The sequence below is a fragment of the Elaeis guineensis genome, chromosome 11, assembly GCF_000442705.2.
Source record: "Elaeis guineensis isolate ETL-2024a chromosome 11, EG11, whole genome shotgun sequence".
In the NCBI taxonomy this organism is placed as follows: Eukaryota; Viridiplantae; Streptophyta; class Magnoliopsida; order Arecales; family Arecaceae; genus Elaeis; species Elaeis guineensis.
In genome coordinates, this window is record NC_026003.2 from 111365947 (window position 1) to 111388266 (window position 22320).

At 36.8% G+C, this 22320-nt stretch overlaps 2 protein-coding genes across 2 annotated transcripts; one reads left to right on the forward strand and one right to left on the reverse strand.

The window, feature by feature from the left end:
- Positions 1 to 389: 389 nt before the first annotated feature.
- On the reverse strand, positions 390 to 10433 carry LOC105054165 (copper chaperone for superoxide dismutase, chloroplastic). Its single transcript, XM_073245734.1, has 6 exons — positions 10108 to 10433; positions 9998 to 10024; positions 6849 to 6921; positions 6561 to 6695; positions 3504 to 3724; positions 390 to 777 (listed from the first exon to the last, which is right to left on the reverse strand). The coding sequence occupies exons 1-6, from the start codon at positions 10351 to 10353 to the stop codon at positions 541 to 543; spliced, it is 939 nt and encodes a 312-aa protein (XP_073101835.1). The 5' UTR covers positions 10354 to 10433; the 3' UTR covers positions 390 to 540.
- Positions 10434 to 16141: 5708 nt separating this feature from the next.
- On the forward strand, positions 16142 to 17582 carry LOC140852507 (uncharacterized). Its single transcript, XM_073245791.1, has one exon. The coding sequence runs from the start codon at positions 16244 to 16246 to the stop codon at positions 17567 to 17569; it is 1326 nt and encodes a 441-aa protein (XP_073101892.1). The 5' UTR covers positions 16142 to 16243; the 3' UTR covers positions 17570 to 17582.
- Positions 17583 to 22320: the final 4738 nt, after the last annotated feature.

The window sequence follows — 22320 nt, forward strand, 5'->3', positions numbered from 1 at the left end:
TTCCAGTTTCAACATACCACGCCAAGGTGACACGGTGTAGACAAAGCGGTAGGGCCGAATAACCTGCATTTCACTCACAAGAAACAGGTCTTACAAGGTTACCTTCAGAATAAATACTCCGAGCAACACCCAATTTCAGAGCCCTCATAACAGATATGGTATTGTTTCAGTTCGGAGTCCATTTGTAATCACATGGCTAACGCTGCAATAAACCATTTCTCAAGTCCTGGTTAGAATGGTTGATCAAGGATAGCTACGGTGAAGGGCAAAAGAATCATCCATTAGGTAGAAGAGATGGGTCCATCTGACCAAATTTTATCACTCATCAATGGAAATCTGATGAGTTTGTGAAGCTTATGTTGTTTAAATTACAAGTCAACGAATAGCAGTTGAGTCAAACGCTTGAATTTATTCAGCAGATTTTGTCTCCTCATTTGTTTTCAGAAAAGTTACAATACAGCAACACATAAAAAAGAACAAAATCAAGACACAAACTTGTCAAGCATAATCAACCACAAGATCTAACCACTTGAACAAAATCTAGCTCGACTCCCATATAGTTACACCATCACATGTGCAGATCCTTTTGTAGTTCTCACCAACTCCGGCACTTCTCGCTATTACTGCAGCTGCAATGCCTGAGTCTGATTTGTCCTCAGTTTCATAAACCACAACAGAACGACCAATAAGATCAGCAACTCTAATCATCTGTTTAGCACCGATGAAGTGGGCTTCATCTGTCTCACTAGCTTCTATTGTTCCCAGGTCACCCAGTGGCTGTACATAACAGAAAATTGATCAACAAGAAGTACCCAAAGCTATCAATACTTCCGTGGCAAGGGGAGAGGGGGAATCAAATGGAACAATAATTTAAATAGCAAACGTAAATTGACGTGCTTTAATAAAGCACATCATCATATAGAATCTACTTTTGCCCGTGACGACATGAAGATCAACACATGATCAAGACACCATCATGACACAGAATCTAGAGGGGAACGGTTCTCTCTCAATGTAAAAAGACATATGAGTAAAAAGATATGAGAAGCTGGGTGGTTAAGGCACTTCCCTTCTAGCAGATCATGAAGTGTTCACACAAGGGTGGAGAGAGGATTTCACCTAGTTTAGTGTGGCTGACAGCATTTATAGTTTCAAGGTTATCTCTATTTTTTCTTGCTCTTTTCCCTTTCTTTTTGGGGGGTTAATCCAACTTGCTCACAAACAAATTAGTTGAACAAACATAACTCCAGCCCCTGGATGAAGTATCTCTGATCACATGAACGTCACACTCAAAATCACCAAAAATACTCTGCTCCACTAGGTCAATTTTCACTGCACTGCCTTCAACAATTGAATGTATATTATAATAGTGACCTATGAGTTTCTCATCTCCCTTGCCAATGGTTAAGGGAAGATGCAAGAAATACTAAGCTAGAACTCTACATCGAAGCCTTCAATTTTGAGTCAAAAAATCCGATATCCTGTGGATGTAGCATTCTATTGCACATATATAACCTTACTACGGAAAGGATCAGCTGAACAGTCAAACATGGAAGATGCTGCAGTTTTAAAAGCCCTGGATTAACAAATTCCTCAAGACACATTCAAATAGGTGATGTTGGAAGCGGAACAGATTGCCACTTCTTTCTCTGTAATTTCTCTTTAAGGTTTTACCAAAGCGCTTCCATTTTGTGGATCATAAACTCCCAATCCTAAACCAGAATCCACAAGAACATCTTCCCCTTGCTACATCACAACCCAAACACCACAAATTTATAAGAAAATAGCCGTTTGAACTTCAGGATTGGTCTTGACATCAACTTCAAACAAGTTCGCAAATCTTTTGTTAAATATAACTAGCACATTGTCATTTCAAAATATACGAGATATAGCCTGAAAATATCATGAAAAAATAGTCCAAGTGTTGAGTTCTGCTTCTATTCTCTAGGTAATCATAATGATCATTGTGACATTATCCATAGCAGCTCTTCTATTATGTGGTCTTTAAATAGTTCTAATAATTTCACATGCGTCCTCCGGAGAAACCTTACAACCCCAATTCACACTGCTTTGCCAAACCTCCACTGGGCTCACTAGCCACCTTCAAAGGGCACACACCATAAGAGTTCAATATGATGCAACACTATCTATCTTCTCTAGGTAATCCTTATGATCATTGTGACAGTACACACAGCTGCTCTTTCATTATATGTTCCTTAAATGGTTCTAATAAGTTCGCATGGGTCTCCAGAGAAACATTATGACCCCAATCCAAACAGCTGCATCAGCACCTATGCTGGGCTCACTTGCCACCTTCAAAGGGCACATACCATAAGAGTTTCATATGATTCACACTATCCATCGTGCTATTTAATACTTGAGGTTTTGCAGGACCATATCTTTTTGGCTCATTGACTTCATCAGTATGTTTTCCACAGTTACTCCATCCATCAGAAAGCATTAAGTGTAATTAGCCAAAGCGAGAATTGCATTCTGCCATCCTTCACATTCCTGAAGCACCACTAGCCATACAAATGTGTCTATCATCCCATTTCACTACCGGTAGAAGTTTCAATTATATATCAATGTCAGTGTAAAACAGGTGCAATTTGGGTTGGCTCACCTTACACTCAAGCTGAGCCAACCTGATGTATTGATCAGATTGTGTAAATACCTATTTAACATTGGATCCTTGGTTAAGCTGGAGTGGAAAAAAAAGAATTCTTGGACAATTTCATCGAGGCAGTGTTCACGTAGATGCCCCTCACTATCCAAACAACTTCGTATAGCATAGAGATCCCACACAACTCATCCTAAATTTAGATACAGTTGTGCATCACGAAAAATATCCAGAACCAGGCAAAACTGAAAATGAGCCACTAGGTCCAGCTCTCCAATTTATTTTCAATTCCTCAGCTGAGTCAAGTAAGAACCTAGATATACTGAACTAGAGCAGACTTGCAGGAGCCAATCTAGTTATGATATTAATTTGACTTCACTGAGGCAAACCGAAACTTGTAGTTAGATCCAACTGAACAACCTCAATGAGCAAATGTTTCAGGTTCAAACTTTAATACCAAGGCCTGATGCCCTGATGTTAGCTCAGTTTTCAGACATGAAAAGCAAACCTCTTAAATCACTTCACCTTTACGAGCAATAATACTGGCAAAGAAAGCCAAAGAGGAGATAAGAATATCCATATGTACTGGGATAAACCCTATGATTTACTTCAAGTGCACTGTAACTGTCGGCAGCAGTAACCGTACACCCCAACTAGTATAAAGCATTAGAGAAGTCCTAAGTTCAATATTTAATGAAACCAGCCCTAGGATACCATGGTAGTATAGTGTGCCAAAAATACATGCATGACTCACCCACCCACATTCATGCACACCATAGGCCCCGACTTGAACACATGCACACACATGTAACAATTATGGCAAGTAATACCTTTCACAGGGAAATGGTTTGCATATACATAAAATAAGCATGGTAGATGATACCTTTTGAAAGGAATAATCTGGTGGATTGAACACTTTCCCAGTGCTTGCTGCTCCTCTAGTCAAATCTCCAAATTCATTGATGGACCACCCATGCTTACCAGGTGACAAACCACTAAAGCTGGCTTCAATTCTGGCCAATTCCATGTTCACCTGAGCCAAGCGTACAACACCAAATATGACAGGACCTTTGAACTCAGCAACAGCTGCAGAAATTAAAAAGTCTACAAAATAACAGTAATCAGTCAGTCTGTTCAGGTAAGAGTGTAGGTAAAATTACGATATGCATTAAAGTAAATGTATAGTTGTCGCAACCAGTAATTTGCCAAATTTTTGGTTCGAATACATTTTGAATAGCATGGTTTCTCAATATGACAAAAGGAAGAATGCTATTACCATTAAGGCAAACAAGCCAATAAGCTATAGGAGTGAAAATCAAAATGAAAGACTGAATTATCTTTACAGACATGGTTATATTTGCTTAAAGAAACACTCTGATTTGGTCAATAACACTCAAATTAGGAGTCATGCCAAGATATTCAGGCCTTCACATGCCATGGATGCTTTAGATACATGCCAAATTCTTTTAGGAAGGATCCTAAGTATGTCCAACAACTAATGAAACTATAACCATAAGCCTTGTCCCAGCTATTTGGGTTGGCTTCACGAACTAACATTTGCAATCATTCCTATCCAAGTACCATAAGTCTTCACAAATCCTTGATCGCAACTTCTATCCATGTTAGTCCAGATCTTCCCTACCATCCCTCCTCCCCTCTCTACTTAAAGACCCTTCTAACCCTTCTACACAAACTATATAACCTCTCAATACCAGGCTCACTTAAAACTTTATTGCAAATGCCTGTATCATCTCCATAAATCTCCATTAGTTTATCCTGAATTTCATGCAACATCTCCTTAAATATATTCATTTCAAACAGTAAACCTTTCTAGTTTGATTACATCCATCTTGACATTCAAGTTTGTTCTATGTTCATCTAACTTTCTTGGGCTCTCTTCGTGACTCAATTCTCAAAGTCCACGACATTACATGCATTATTAGTATTGACAAATAATACTCTAGAAGTGCTTTGTCACTGGATTTACCCAACTCTAATTATATTATACAAGTGTTCAGCACATGCAATAAATGCAGTTTATTTTATTTTAGGCGAAAGAGGATTTGGTGGATGGCAGTTACCCTATCATTTGCAATCCCTAGTGGTCTAGATTTGACAAATATATTCCACACTTTCATTTAGGTATTTCTTTCACTTTCTTTGCCATAAAGAGTGTGTGAATTTAGAGAGCTGTAAAAACTTAAAATGAGTGTATTTTTACAAAAGGGACATGGCATGCAGCCTCACTGCACAAATCTGACCATGTGGATCATTTGCATTATATATGCTACCCCCCCCCCCCCCCCAAAAAAAAAAAAAAAGGCTTTAAAGAAAAAAGAAGGGGTGGGGGGTTGGGGGGAAGCAACCTGACGAATCTCTTGCTATCAGGGTCCTCAATGTGAATGCCCACAGCATTTCAATGAGCTCGGTGCAACTCCTATGCCACCTCAGATATACTCATTTCACATATTGATCCTTCAAATTTTTACCACATCCATCTAGACATTTTAGTTTGTTTTATGTTCATATCTGCTTTCTCAATCACTCTTTTAGTTCAATTATCATATAAATTGCATGCCTTATTAGCATTTACAAGTTTCAATTGAATCACCAAGGCATGCATTGATTGAATAACACCCTAGAGGCACCTTTGCACTTAATCTATCCAACTCTAATTATATTAGACAAGTGTTGAACATAAGCAAATAAGCAATACAGCTGGTTTATGACAGAGGAAAGAAGACTTTGGCAGCTTGTAGTAATCCCATCAACATGATTGTTTGATTTAGATTTGATATATCTATTTTAGTTTATCAACTTATTTAGTTTCCTTGTCATAATGAGAGTGTGACTCTGGACTGTTGCAATAACTAGAAAAGAGTGTCTTTGGAAGAGGGAAATGTGATGCAGAACGTTACGACACGCATGTAGCCATTTGGGGCATTTGCATTATACATGGTAGAGATATGCCTTTACCTCTTCCTTTTCTAGCTTGATAGCGTCAAGATAACAAAACCAGTTACTTCATGACATCTCTTTGCATCAATCTTAAGTAGTACCTTTTCATTTCCATTTCCTCTGAAATTTCGTTCTATATGTTCTCATTCATCCAACTAATTTTTAGTCTCTTATTCTTTTAAGGGTTTACAACAATAAATTATATGCAAATAATTTACATAACAAAATATCATTCTTAATTCAAATTCTTAGTAGAGTAAAATAAGTGCACTTGGGGTTGACTTTTGTGCTAAGCTCACAAGACACAATTCACATTCCTTGCCACAACTAATTACGATCCTTGCTATCTTAGCATCGATGTCAAGAATCGATGTCCTTGACAATTTCAAGGAATGGATTTGAAGTATCTGTCCTTCTTATTGCCCATCAAATTAATCATACAGTATTGTTTTCTCTTTTCTTTTTTGGTCCTTGAATGCTTCATATCATGAACATTTCTAATTTATGGTGTAGCTAAATGATCAAATTATCAATTTTCTAATTCTATGAAAAAAAATTGATACAAGCAAAATGGTATTTAATAGTCTAATATATAAAAAGGTACTCTACCTCATGAATAATAGCTCATGAGTCACACTAATATTTAATCTTGACAATCACTTAAGACAAATCTTACATATGAAATCAACATGACAAGTTGGCTTGCTTTGATTACACATTTTTACAGAGATTAAGTCTGACAATCCAGATGACAATATTATGTAACAACTAAACTATGCTGGCTAACATCATAAATACACAACTATACTAGCTAACATCATAAATATACATTTTGCAACAAGAGTTTAAGGAATAGCAAAATTCAGCAGAAATGCAGCATGAGAAATTGGGGACTCAAATGGAAAGAAGGAAAAGATCTAGAACAAGTCAATTTTGAACTGTTTATTTCAAGGATGAGCAAATGGACAGGTCAAATACCTACCATTAGGGTTGCCTTGACCAATCAACCTGGCATTTCGACCTGTCTGCTCCAGAGCTTCTACCATGATTTTCACAGGGAGAGTTCCAATAACTCTTACGACTTGATTACTCAAATCAATGTCAACACCTTTTACTCCTATTTATAGACAGCATCATCAGTATGCAAACCAATGTTACAGCAGATTTAATCTCAGTAAGTTAGGACATGTGACAAAAACAATAGCGGAGATATAATACAAATGTGTGACAAGATTGTGTCAGTACACTTTTGATGTATATGATCACATACCATCAAGCTTTAGAAGCTTATCTTTTACTGCTGAAACACAACCTTCGCATTTCATATCCACCATGAATTCTGTCTGAAGCGAGAACAAGATATTCTCAATAAGAATAGGATACTTTGCAATATAAAATCCAAAAACTACACAATTTAAAATTGTATATAGAAAACTCTGTGGGATTAGCCATTCTCTAACCAAATGAAGTTGAAACTTCTTAAAAATATAAATAAAGAATTCATCAAGGTCCACACATTAGAAAGTAGGAATTAAAAATCACACTGATCAAGGTTCGCCGTCTCGGTACTAGATCCCGTACCGATAAAATTCTGCTTAATGTCGGTACGCGGTTCAATACGATACGGTAATGTCGGTATGCTCCGAGACAGCGTACTAATACAAGACCGATATGGTACAATACGGATGGTATGGAGCGGTATAGTATTCCATGATACTGATACTGTGGTTTAAAAAATAAAACATACCAAAACAAAAGAGAAAACTCAAACTTGAGATCACAATTTCAAAAGATGTTGCCAGTGACAAATGTATGAATGATATCCGGATTATTTTAGTTTCTAGGGTAAAAACACCAGCTCTAGGAAGAAATTTAGATCATAGATGAAACTCTAACATACTGTCCTAACTAAATTGATGCTCAATTTCTGTGGCATAAATATAGGCACGTGTTTTATTATCTGTTTATGTGTACCTAAAAACAGATACCCACACTTGCCAATCTTAAATTATAAGTTTTGGCACTTTTATAAGGTGCTTGGATGCCCCCACAAGTGCTACAAGAAGATAACCTACTAGGCCATCAACATTTTAACTATAAATTTAACTAAATAGGACTTCAAGGAAGCAGAAAATGGGCAAGTGTACAAAATTATATTTACCGAAAACTACATAATCCCCATATATTTTGGAGGCTATAAATCATCATTTATAGTGATGATTATTATTTTTTACATGGATGACATCGAAGAGTCTCTGTCCAATATTAATAACCCAGTCCCTCTCTGTCAGCTCCTTTAATGTTTCAGAAAGATGCTCCAACAATATTATCCTCCTAAACATGCCTGAGCATCCAAAATACTCTTAAAGTGGTGCATCTTATTCCTAAAGGAAGGACGATTGCACTCTTGACTCTTAAAGTGGTGCACCTTACAGTCTCTTCTCTATAGAGATGGTACATGCTTTCTATGGCTTCTAAACCAATAGACACCTCTAGCTAACTAGCATAAATAAGCATTAGCCCCAACATGATTCAAGTGCATCGTACCGCACCAAAGAAAAAAGAAATGGTTAATGATACAATCAACCAATGAATTTTTACTTAATTTTTTTATCATTTTTATCATTAAGATTTTATCATTAAGATCTATCTGATTAAGATCTATCAGGTCGAAATAACTAAAAACTCCAAATTGAAATGGTAATATTACTGAATCGTCAGAACTATTTCGATATCTCATTTTGAGTTTCTACCCATAATGGAGTTTTTGTAAATACATATGTATACGGTTCTAGTTATTGCATTTCTTTGTTTGGAAACATTCTTTCATTCAATTCTTCTTTTCTTTCTTTTTTCTTCTAGATACTATCCTTGAATTCATCTCTTTTTTGCATTTCATTCAATCTACAATCACAGACGAAACAGAAAGACTTGCCCATATTTTAAGTGTTTATCTTTCCTTTTATTGAACAAGACAACAAGTAAGGCCTCATTGAACGGTAAATGTAAACAAAACACTCATACAAGGCACCAATCATTCTCTCCTTAAATTGTTTTTTTCCCAATGTATCCACCATTCAACTGCATCACTTTTTTCTTTCTTTTCTTTTCTTTTTTTTTTTTTTGTGTGATCAAGGATGTGGATTGCCTCCAACTCCTCATATTACAACTAAAAATTTCAAGCCACAAGCCACTATGTTAACATAGAAAAAAATGTTTAAAATTGATGAGAAACAATATTTAATGGAGAAAATGAAGAGATTTATCCCGCCAAAGGATTAAAGTGCCACATGGACTAGCAAAGGAGCAACAGCATGGTTTCGTAAATGATACAACACCATAAAGGAGCAACAGCATGGTTTTGAAACCAAACTATCGAAACTATTAACTAGTAACAACTATCAACACATTTACCTCTTGATCTTCCTTTCATAAATTGATTTCTATTTCAAATATCCTTACCAACCCATTCATTCACCAAAATATGACCATGCATCACAAGTTCAATCCATCATTGCAATCATTTAAATTACTAGTGACAACTATAAAGTTATGCCTCTATTCAAGTTACATATGTGTTTGATTATTCACTCATATATACAGATAGACCTACATCCTTGTGCACATCTATTTACATTTTTTATGCTCAGTCTTTCTTTTCTGGTTTCTATCATCTTAACATCATCTTCCTGCAAATTGTTAGCAAAAGCGAGGAGCCAACTGAACAGTAAAACATTTTTCCTTCATAAATACAAAGGAAGGAACCTTTACAAGAAGCAATAACATCTGCTTAAGATGGAAATCAAATATTCATTATATTTGAACAATCTCTTAGAGTGTTTTCAATTTTTTTCTTGCATCATTAACTATCAAGCGACCCTTGCCACCATGGCAGTAACAAAGTGAAACCCTCACACTTTACCCCATCTCAATTCATTAAGTCACTGTAAACACACAGCAAATTGTTCCCTGAAATACGCACCATATAAATTCATATCCCAGAGCAATGCACAGTTGCAAGATAATAGCAGTATAAACATCCTACAACACTTATTTAAAATCCTATTAGTAACTCGATATCTATGAAATAACTTAAAAATTTGTGCAGCGGATACTTTCTATTCAAATAAAAGCTTAATTTGTCACCAAGAATATGATATGGATACATCAAGGACATGTCTATTTTCCCAACAAAGGCTTAATAAGCAATCTACCAGTATTTCTTTGGGGAAACAGAGGGGAAACAACAATCTTTTCCACTGGAAAAATAAATAAAAGAACCAGGAAAAACAGAAAAGATAAAGCAATCTACCAGAGTTTCTTTTAGGAAATGGAGGGGGAAAAACAATCTCTTCACGTGGAAAAATAAATACAAGAACCAGGAAAAACAGTTAAGACAGGAAAAGCAAATCAACTTACCATCAACTCTGGAAGAAACCCATCGTGCTGGAAGAAACAATCAAGAAAGAGTTAGAACGAAACGTCAAGGATTCAGCAAGGAATTTAGATTGGGAGGCAAAAAGGCAAACTTGGTCGGAGAGCTTGAGGTCGGTCGCAAGGGAGTCCATGTTCAGGGCGGCCTGGGGGCGACTCCGACTCGGGTTTCTCGGGCCGGCCAAGGTATCGGGCGTCGATGCGAGGCGAAGAGGGGCGAGAAGTGGGAGGTGGGGTTTGGTGGGGAGTTGAGAAGAGGAGGAGGAAGATATAGAGATTGCTGCGATCGCGGCTGCCGGGAGGGCCGAGACTGCGGTTAAGACTCGAAGAAATGCTACCATCTTATTTTGAGGATTTTCTCTGTCCTCAGTCTTCCACAAGGGCCACAGCCTCTTCCCATTTCTTGTTTTATTTTAATGCTCCAGCCTACATGCTTAAAAAATATAATAACATAATAACATAACATCCGGAAAGACAGAGGCTTCAACAAGTCGGTGCACGACAGAAATAGCGTCTCGGTGATGGGGAGAAAGTAGCGGGCGTTGGCGGTAACGCGGAGTATTTTTTTTTTATAGTAATGATTTTTTTTTATTTTTTATTTTTGTTTTTTATTATCTTTTGGGCAGAGTTTTTTTTTTTTTTTTTTTTGTATGATTTGGGCGGAGTTGTTTGGTCTGATCATGCTGCGGCGTCTTCTCCTTTTCGACACTGCTTATTTTTTGATACGGTCTGCCCGACTTTGAATGATATACAAAGTAAACAAATTTTAAATAATATTGGATCAATCCATAGTTTCACCCGTTATCATGTCAAATCCAATAGATAATTCTATCATTAATGAATAATAAAATCATTAAGAATTAAGAATATATTAATTACTATTTCACTCGGCCATCATCCCCAAACTATCAAGATTAAGCATCCCATGACTCTAAAAAAAAAATATAACAAAATGTTCCAGACTAATATTGTTATAGCCCAAGCCCAACAAATCTCAGCCCACCAAAGCCCAAAAAAAAAAAAAAAAAACAGGGAAATCAAACCGGGAAGAAGACTTCCGATAGGAGTCTTCTTCTCCGACGAGGTCCGGGCAAGATCGGGAATCCTAGGACCCCTCGGAGTCCTAGGGTCCCCTATAAGAAGACCCTCTCTTCCTTGAGACCGAACATCGGCCTCCTCCCTCTCTCTTTCTCTCCGTTTTTCTCAATCGAAGCCGCGGACACCGTTCGGGTTATCGCCGTGATTGCTCGCCAGCGAGGTCACCGGAGGTCAAGGTAAGTTTCCCTCTTCTTCCCCTCTTTCTTCTCCTTCCTCCCCGTGCATTTGTGCGTGGCTGCCGACGACGAGAGTCGCCGATTTTCGATCGGAAAAGAGACCTCTGTTTTGGTCTCTTTCCCGTGGATTTTCCGACGCCGGCGATCGAAATTGACTGCCGGCAATGCCCCTCCGTGACTGGGGGAGTGGCCCCCGTCTGCCGTCGGCCTCCGTCGTGGCGGCCGTGGCTCGAACGGTCGGTCAAGGCCGGAGAACTGCCATTCCCTGTTCGGCCTGGAAGAAGCCCAAGAAGAAGAAAAGAAAAAAGAAAAAGAAGAAAAAGAAAAAGAAAAGAGAAAGAAGAAAAAGAAAAAGAAGAAAAAGAAAAGAGAAAGAAGAAAAAGAAAAGAAAAGAAAAGAAAAGAAAAGAGAAAAGAAAAGAAAATAATAATAATAATAATAATAATAATAACAATATATATATATATATACTTATATATATATATATATATAAATAAATGAATAAATAAAAAAAAATGATGAGAGAGAGAGTTTCTCTCTCTTCTCTCTCTCCTTCAGTCTGAACCCTGACTTTCTCTCTCTGAAATTGGACTTTCTCTCTCTACTTTCTCTCTAGAATTTTCTCTCTCTAGGTTTTTTTCTCTCTTGATGGATTTCTCTCTCTCTAAAGTTATTCCTCTAGGATTAGCGAAGTGTAAGGCTTCATCTGATGATTTTGATCGAGTTTAGGGAAGAGTCTGATTTTAAGTGAGGTTTTGATTTTGGGATTTATTAGATTTAATTTTGAATTAAAATTAATATAAAAATATAATTTTGGATAATAGGCACGGAAGAATCTCCTAGAAGTTAGTCGATCTGTTCATTTCAGTGCTCCGTGAAAGGTAAGTAATGAAACATCTTCTCGAGATATTCCATATTTATTCTGAAAATAAATAATTATTCTCTGAAATTATGCATGATTTATAAAATTATGTTTTGAAAGAAAAGTGCTTTTGAAATGTTATGGTATGTCAATTTATGCGCATGTTCAGTGAAAAATTATGATATACTATGATACAAAGTGTTTTGATACAGATCGGATTTTTGCTCTCAGCCTAACTATGTTTCAGTGGGCCCCGCCAATGGGGATTATACGTTGGTACTCAGTGGACCCTGCCAGTGGGGGTTGTGCGCTGGTATTTGTGGATCCTGCCAGTGAGGGTTGTGCGCTGGTGTTTGTGGACCCTGCCAGTGGGGGTTGTGCGCTGGTATTCTGTGGACCCCGCCAATGGGGGTTAAACGTTGGTCATAGTCAAGGCTGTTGAGTTACCAGTGTTTTACATCGAATCGGATTTATGATTATGTTATATGTGAATATTTAAAAATATTTGATTTGTATTAAAACAGCATGAAATACACTCTTATGTTTATTTGCAACATTATTCTTGAAAATTACATAATATATAAAATATCTAGTTGAGATATTTGTTACTTACTGGGCTGTCTAGCTCATTACCTTTCTTTCTATTTTTCAGATTCAGATAATTAAATTCGAGCGTGGGAAGAAATATTGGGACAGAGCTTTTAGAGACGAGATTTAGCATTGTCAACTTCATTGAATTTAGATTTATTGTTTTAGTAAAATTTTATTGGATGTAAGATATTTGATTTAATTACTTGAATTAAAGTTGAAAAATAATTATTTGAATTTATTCTGCTGTGATGCATTGATATCGTGATGAGATGCCTTGCATGCTTATGGAGAGAGTTCTTCATAAGTATGCGGCGATTGCCATGACCCTCGATTCACAATCTCGGGTCGGAGGCATGACAAATATCTCAATAAGAATCTTACATACATAAACCAACATAAATAAATCGTTATAAGATAAAAAAAATAAATAATCAATATTAGAATAAATACAAATATCATGAAATTATTTACCAACTATTTAATATACCATATATCATCAAATAATCATTCTATTTATAAGTGATTTATCATATATCATCAAAATTGTCATCCTATTTTAATAGTGACATATCAAATAATAATATATCTGTCATTTTATAGTTGGCAAGTTATAAAGCCATCACTAATTATTCGTAATCTTTTTCTAGTCTTCTTCTCTATGATCTGTGCTCTATTTCATTTGTTGCTTCTCGTCAGCATTTTCATGTGAATTATAAGCTGGGCGTCTGGGAATTAAGATTTTAGATTTTATTTTATGAAATATGGTGGGTGATTTGAGTAAGCAGTTGATGTGTAATCTATATTTCTAGCTAAGAGGTGGTGATAGAGAGGATAATCTTGAAGATCTTTGCTTTGGCAATTTGAAAGAACAAGTGAATATTGATATTAATTTGTTATCTTGATTTTTTTCCTCCTATTGTTTGGTTAAAAAAATCATTAAATCTATCGGATTTTCTTCAATTAGTTTGAATGGTATACTGATTTTATCATCCCTTACGAATGTTTAATATTGGCCTAATTTATGAATCCTATATAGAAGTCAATATGGAGATCCATTACAAATATGTATTTGAATGACTCCTCATATCACTTGAATGATATTTTCAACCTTAGCTTTTAATTTCTATCATTAGGAAGTGATGACATTTTCTTATATGGAATACGCTGATGTGTAACATTCTGTGCATTGGGAACTATACTAGTTGATGGTGTTGATGTACTTTTTTTTTTTTTTGGTAAGGTGAAAACTTAGAATAAGAAAACAGAATATATACAGAATACTCAGGTGACCTTGTACATAATTGGGAGAAGCAAAAGCAGGCCACTAGAGCGAATAGACAAGATAATTTTTTATAGACAAGGTGGAAGCATACATAGTTGAAGTAACATAAAAAGTAAGGAGCTGACAAAATTGACAATGAGGCTGCTGGCAGAGACAGAGTTTATGAGAGAATGTGAGATCTTTGAAAGTAACTGGCTGAAAACCAAAAATAATGGTCAGAGAGCTGCAAAGATTATATATATACTGGAAGTTTGTAAGTTGCAGCAACCCTGGCAGTGTAGAACCTACTCCAAATTATAAGGATCGAAGAAAAGCAGCTTTACTCTATCTCTTGCATTCATGAAAATAAAGGTTAAAGAGTAAGCTGAAGCAAATAAATTCTGAAAGAAGGCATGTATCATCCGAAGCATAACATAAAGTATAATAGCTGTTAAACTTAAAGGTCTTCTGTCGAAACCACAGCATTGTGCCATGAAGCATGCCATGATAAAAACAGCCCTCTTAAATGAATGTATCTGTGTGAGACAATAGCAATAGACAAGAGGGTAAAAACTTATAGTGCTATAGAGTGGCATGCTCAATATGAAATCTGTCATTTTGTAAAATTTGTATCAAAAGAGGAGGAGTTGGGCCTCCTGACACCAAGAAAAAGCCACCCCTTAGAGCAAATTTGGACAATCAGTCAGCAGCTTGATTTTGCTCCCTTTTAATATGTGAAATATAGCAAGCTAAGAGAGTATCCTTAAGAGCCATGAGATCTTTGAAGATTAGAAGATTTGCAAGATCGCATGAAGAGGAGGTAGTAATCCAATAGATAACCGTTAAGGAATCACCCTTTAGAAAGAATTGTTTATCAGAGTGATAAATAACTACAGCTTTTAGGCCCATCCAAGCAGCCAGGAGTTCAGCATGGAGAACAGAGCGATGTGAAAAGTATTTACCTTAAGGAAGCAAGAGACAGCCTGTGGCATCTCTTATGATGAAAGCAACTCCAATTTTATCAGGCTACACTCAAGCATCGAAATTTAAAAGGAGTTTGCCAAAGGGAGGGGCAACCTGTTTGAGGTGTTTATATAAGAAGTGTGCTGAAATTGCACACGAAAATTGCTCCAGAACTCTGACTGATAATTAGAAGCAAAATTTCATTAATACTCATAAAATAAGAAAGTAGTTGCCTGACCAATTGAGGGGGAGGAGTAGTAAGCCGCTGAAAGATCCGTTCATTTCTGCTCTTCCATACTAGCCAGGCCATGCGACTCATCATCGCTTAGGTCCTCTTCTCTACCTTGGCATTTGCTAAACAGGTAGTCAAAGCCAACAAAGAAGGAGGAATGTAAAATTGCTCAGAAATCATAGCGAGCTGTGCCCAGTATCGGTTAGCAAAAGGGCAAGATATAATAACATGTTCAGGATCTTCCACCATATTAGCATAGAGATCACAATAAAGTATATTGTCAGGAATAATGCCCTTTTGTTTGAGAGTAAGTTTGCAAGATAAACAATTCCATAAAAGTTTTCGGAGAAAGCATTTCACCCTTATTTGAACCGAAAGTTTTCAAATACATTGAAAATTTTGTGCATCGTGATTAATAGAGTTATGTGCTGAAATAACTGTAGCAATATCCGATACAGAAACTTTAGAAGAGGTATGAAACCAAGTAAGCTGATCAGGCCATGGATGTAAGGGAATTGGTATTTGCATGATGACAGACATCATATCAGCATTAAAACATATTGCGAGGGCCTGAACATCCCATTTACGATCAATGGTAATGAAATCAGCAACTTGAAGAGAAGCTAAGTCAATTTCAGCGTTCACAAAAAGGGAAAAGAAGTTAGGGTTTTGGATAGTTCTCCTTCGGAGGGCCATGGCACTCTGGAGGAGGGTCAGATGGAGCTCGATCTGGCTAGCTCACACAGAAGATCTACCTTTGCCTTTTCTTCGGGCGACAATCATGTAACAACAAAGGATTACTCCGTTCCTCCTTGTTCGGTGTCTCATTGTTTCGATCAACCTAAGGGTGCTTCAGAATCAGGAAATAGTTCTCGGGGAAGGAAATCTCCTTCCCCTCCCCGATCGATAGCGAAAGGTCAAGGCACAAAACCGTCGGTGGCTAGTCATTCTTGGTCGCAAGTTGTGTAGGGCTCGAGAAAGTTTAGATGGGAATCCTCTAGAGCCACCAAGGAAGATATTGAAGCCCTTGAAGCAAGATTTTCTAAGATGGTTTCCTTCACTGCAGAGGAGCTCCACCATGGTTCTGATCAATGGAAAATAGCAATAATAGGTAAATTTCTTAGTAAAGGTTTTCCGTTAAACTTTATTCAAAAAGAATTAAAAATTAGGAGGGCGGTCGAAGGGGATTTTCAAGAAATGCCACTCTCTGAGGGCTTATTACTCTTTTCCTTCCCCTCCACTGAGATTAGAGACGGGGTTCTAACCAACGGCCCTTGGTCTCTAGCCGGCCAGCTTCTTGCTATGGAAGCTTGGAGACCTTCTTTCAAACCTGGTAAAGACCAACTGAAACATGTTTCTGTCTACATTCATTTGCCTGACTTACCACTTGAACTTTGGGACAAAGAAATGCTTATGAAGATCATGATAGTGGCTGGAAAACCTCTATTTTTGGATAATTGGACTGAGAGGAGCACCAGAATGGAGTTTGCTAGACTATGTGTTCAACTGGATCTGACTAAACCAATATGCTCTGGTACAAAGATTGAGGTAAATGATTCAATCACTTGGCAGGAATTTATTTACGAGGATCTTCCTGACATTTGTTACCACTATGGGAAAATTGGAGTTGTCTTCGAAGTCTGTGGTTGTATAGAAGCCGGGGATATGGCTATGTCCAAGCTCCTGTTGGGACCATGGATCAAAGTCTCCAGGGTTTCGGTGGTTGTTCCAACATCTCCCTCCACTAACAAATCCAGATCTCCAACGCCACCCTCAGAGGCTACTCCTCATTCTTCTCATTGGTCTCAACCAAAAAAATCATTAAGGAAAAAGTCCCCTTCGTCTCCTGACTTGAAGCAAGTTGATAGGACGGTGGTAACTGGTACTAGATTTGGTCCTCTCTTTACTGTTGAGCCTCAGAATTCCCAACTTATGGGCGTAGCAGTTGAATCTCCAAGTTCCCCTCAAAAAAAAAAATGCAAACGGTTCCCTACACAAAGCAGAGGAACTCCTAAATCCCCAGGATCAGAGTCTCCTCAACGCAAGGTCGTTGATCTTGAGGATTCTGAGCCAATGCAGTCTGAACAGCAACCCAAATCCTTATCTCTGGTCTCTATTTCTCCTATATCTACTACCAAGAAGGAGGTTTGGCGGGTAGTCTCTACTAGCCCTAAAAGCTCTTCCTCCTCTCATGTTGGATCCTCATCTACTCCTGAAGTCAAAGGCTCTTCTCAGGATCAAGATATTTCTACTTCGCCTATACTCACCAAATTTATTTACATGATCTTCATCGTCAATTGGCTGTGTCTTCTGCTGAAGATAGATCCTCATATTCATCTACTCCTCAAGTGCTTCATATCTTTGGGCATCTAAAAGAGGATCTATCGTCATAGGTAGCTGTTCTATCTTTTGATAGGAAGTCGGAGAAAATAAATTCTCCTTCTCTTCTCTCTACTTCTTGATGAATATTTGTTTCTGAAATTATATTCTAAAGTCAATCATCAGTCTGTTGATAGTTGAGCTCATATTTGTAATTGTATTTAAATTTTAATTAATAAAAATTATTTTACTTTTTTATTATAAGTTGTGCATCTTTTTTATAAACTCCTGTATTGTGATGAAGTCTTTAGGACTACTTTAAATCGATAAAGTATGATTTATCATTTAGTCCTTAAAATTTATTCGTGACTAAATGATATACTATTACTAGGATGATAGCTATATCAAGCATAAGTTATTGTGTGCCATATATGTGGGTTATCCTCTTAACCAAGAAGTGTGGAGACATTGATATGATATGCAGGTAAGATGTAGGAGTACATCTCACTGAACGTGATCCAACTGTGAAACACTTTGCTATCAAGAGTTACTCATGAAGGATATGGGTATAAGTTTTTCTTTGACTTGAGATCACCACAGTGACTTACAAGCAACTCACTATGCTTTGGTGTCAGACTACTTAAATTTTTAATTCAATAATGAAAGATTTCTGAGCACAGTTAAGTATTTATTAAGTTAATGTGTCAGTCAAGATGGAATTGACCACTCCTAGTTTCAGGAGTTAGTGCTCTATTGTGTTTCAATTCAGCAAAACCTAATTGGCTAAGATAGTCCTTGTGAGAGTTACAGGATTTATGAGGTTGAGACACATTATGGATGTACTAATTAAGAGTTGATAGTTTAACTCTAAGTCATCCTAAGTACTGAGAGTCAAAGGGATGAATTATATGGTAACCATAGTCCAAGATTCTTGAATGTTGCTTTACAAACATTCGATCTATCCGGATATTGGATACCATTGCTAGATGATCATATCGATTAGTATAAAAATTTATTCTTATGCTACTGATAGGTTCGAACTTATGGAGTCACACTCAAAAAAAATTACTATCTGATCAAGTGGCTGATCAATGTTGAGAATCGTTTGAAAGTATAATCGTCAATATGATTGATGGTTAATCTTATACAAAAGTTATGATAAATTAATTCGCTAAGGATTAGTAAATTATAGGAAGATTGATTAGTAATTAGATTGCTGATTAGCTCAATTTGATTGAGCAATATAGTTTGATTCAAGTCTGATTGAATTGGAGTCAATTAGGTTTGATCCGATTAGGTTATGAGATGACCTAATCGCTAAGGGTGATTGATTCTTGATTTGATCATGACTTAAGCTCAATTAAATTTTGATTTGATAAGGATTTAATCTAGTTTATATGGTATCTAATTAGATTAGATTCTATTATCTAATTAGATCTAACCTAATTTGATTAGGATGAGAACCAATTGGATAAAATCCTAAAGTCCAAAGTAGGTTGAACTCTTCCTAGCGCCACCCTTACCCATGCCACATTTCTCAATGCAAATTCAAAATTTGTGTGAGAAAACTCCATGCCAAAAGGATGGCTCTCATCCTTTCTCAACACCCATTTAAATGAGGATAAAATCTAGTTCAACTTGAATTCAAATTGGATTTGAATTCAATTTAGAACTTGATCTTTATTTGAACTAGGCCTTATCCTCATCTCCATGCCAACTTTAAAACCCCTCAATTTTGTGCAACAAAAATTAGAGGTTTTTATCGTGAGAAAATTTCTCTCTTGGGGTATGAGATTTTGGGGTGGGCTGCCTTCTTTGGCATGTGAGATTAGAGAAGATCTAACTTCTCTTGGGTGAGAGACCTAGATCAGATCTACGATTTTGTGTGAGGAAAAAATAAAGAGAGAAGAGAGTTCTTCTCCCTTTTTCCAGCACCGCATCCTCCTTCTCTGTCTTCAATTTTGAAAGAATCTGAGCGATCCGAAGAAAGGAGTAGATCAACCATCAAAAGGATCTTCGTGCAAGCTAATACTCCTAGGAAGATCGATCAGTGCAGGATTTTAAGTGGACGATCCATAGAGGTCAGACACCCTGTGCAGCTGCGTGCGACCAACAAGACCACGAGATTCAGATGCGATGATCTACTATCCGCACTCAGATGATGGGTTTTGAACTCATGCTTAATATAGATATGATCTATAGTATAGATGTGATCTATTAGTGCATATTTAGATATAATCTTACATGCTGTTTTATTTTTAGATCTCATATATGCAATATAATATATTATAGATCCTAGGATAGGCATTTTAGATTAGATCTAAAGCATGTTCTTTAAATTAAATTATTTAATCTTATGTCTTCCGCTGTTAAAAATTTTGAAAAATATGCTTGAAATGCCTACCGATTTTTTCACTTTGGGCATCTAAAAGAGGATCTATCCTCATAGAAAGCTATTCTGTCTTCTGATAGAAAGTCAGAGAGAGTAAATTCTCCTCCTCTTTCCTCTACTTTTCAGTGAATATTTTCTTCTGGAACCGTAGGAGTGCAGCAAAATCCCCTTTTGTCAAATATGCAAAGTCACATCATGACCCCATGATTTGTACTTTTGTTGAGACTAGGCTCATTATTCAGGCTTTACCTTACATTAATCATATGTTGGGCCCCTCTTGGGATGTGTACATGATGCTATCCACTGGCCTCTCAGGAGGAATTATTGTTGCATGGAAAAAGACTTTGAGTCAGGTTTCTTTGTTTCATGTTGATAGATAAGTCTACTTTGGCCTTATCACTCCTACCCAAGGTCCTCATGGATCATTGCTGTCATATATGCTAGTACTAGTGGTGACCAAAGACAAATCATATGGGATCAAATTGCCAAAGCTTTTCAAGTTCATCTTCCCCTTCTTCTCATTGGTGATTTTAACGTTATACTTTCTACTAAAGATAAAAGGGGAGGCAAACCATTCAAAGTGAATCAGGACATCAAAGAATTTAAATCCTTCATATGTAAAACCAATCTTATTGATCTTGGTTTTGAGGGGCATAAGTATACCTAGTGTAACAACCAACTTGGGCTGGCAAGCATTTAGAAAAGGTTGGATCGGGTGTTTATAACTGGCACTTGGTACGATCTTTATCTTGAGTCTCGAGTTGTTCATTTGGCTAGATTTGCTTCAGACCACTATCCTCTTTTTCTCACTGTCACTCATAGGAGGCAGTATCGGAAACCACCTTTCATATTTGAAAAATTTTGGCTCTATTGTGATGGCATCCGAGATATAATCAAACAAGCTTGGTTCTCTGATTTTGTTGGTCCTCCTATAGACCGTCTTTCTTTACTATTACAAATGTTAGAAAACATATTGACCATTGGAATAAAAAGAAGATTGGCAACATCTTCCGCACTGTAGATCTGCACATCTACTCTCATATCCTTTCCTTTCAAGACCTTGAGTCCAAACAAGGTGGTCTGCCTCTAGATCAACATCTTTCATTACTCTCTTTGTTGAGGGCCTTTCATAAAAAGTTATGTATGCAAGATATTTTCTGGAAGCAAAAGTTTAGAATTACTTGGTTTAAAGATGGCGATGCAAATACCCGCTACTTCCATCGTTCCACTATTTTAAGGCATCGTCAGAATCTGATTTTACATCTTCAATCTGATGCTAGATTGAGGGTAACATCTGAGGATGATATTCAAAATTTACTTCTTCATCATTTTATGGATCATTGGAGTCTTCATTTGCAAGCTGAGCAGTTAGATATTCTTCATTTATCTCATTCTCTCGTAACTCCTCTAAATGATATCCTAGTTTCTGACATTACATCGGATGAAATTGAGCATGCCGTCTTCTCTCTACATCTGGATAAGGCACCTGGGCCAGACAGATTTCAGTCGTTCTTCTTTCAAGTCTTTTGGGATCTCATTAAATCTAAAGTTATTGCTGCCATCATTCATTTCTTTCAGAATCCTATAATGCCAGTTGAATGGAAGCAAACTTACATAGCCCTGCTATCAAAAATTTCTAGTCCTTGGGTTGCTAAAGATTTCTGGCCTATTAGTCTATGCAACACTATATATAAAATTGCTACTAAAATCATCACAATCCAATTGTCCAAGGTTATATCCATCATCTTGTTTCTTCCTCTCAAGAGCTTTTGTACCAGGCCAAAGCATTATTGATAATATTTTACTAGCTCCAGAAATAGTGCATTCCATACACTATGCTTTACCAAAATGTTGCCTTATGCTTCTTAAACTTGACATGGAAAAGGCATTTGACAGGGTTCAATGGAACTTTCTTGCTAAACTCCTCAAAGCCTTTAATGTTCATAGCAAGTTTATTTCCTAGGTTCTTGCTTGCATCATGCATCCTCAGCTTGCTCTTCTCATAAATGGCTCTCTGACACAATGGTTTTCTTCTGCATATGGGTTTCGACAAGATTGTCCTTTTTCACCTTATTTATTTATTTATTCTTGGCTCTAATTATTATCTTATATTCACAATGCTATCCAAGCCAAACTTCTTCAGACATATCAACCAAAGCCACAATGTTCTATAATATCTCATATCTTTTATGCTGATAATTGTCTCCTTGTTACAAGGGCCACAGTTCGGGATGCTATCATCTTGAAATTCATTGTTGATGCTTATTGCTCTATTTTTGGCCAAGCAATCAACTTGTCCAAATCTCACATACATTTTAGCCCTTAAGTTGCCTCAGATATTAAAGATCAAATTCTTTACCTTTTCAGGTCGGGGTTAAAAGAGGAGTTTGAAACTATTTAGAGATCTCTTTAT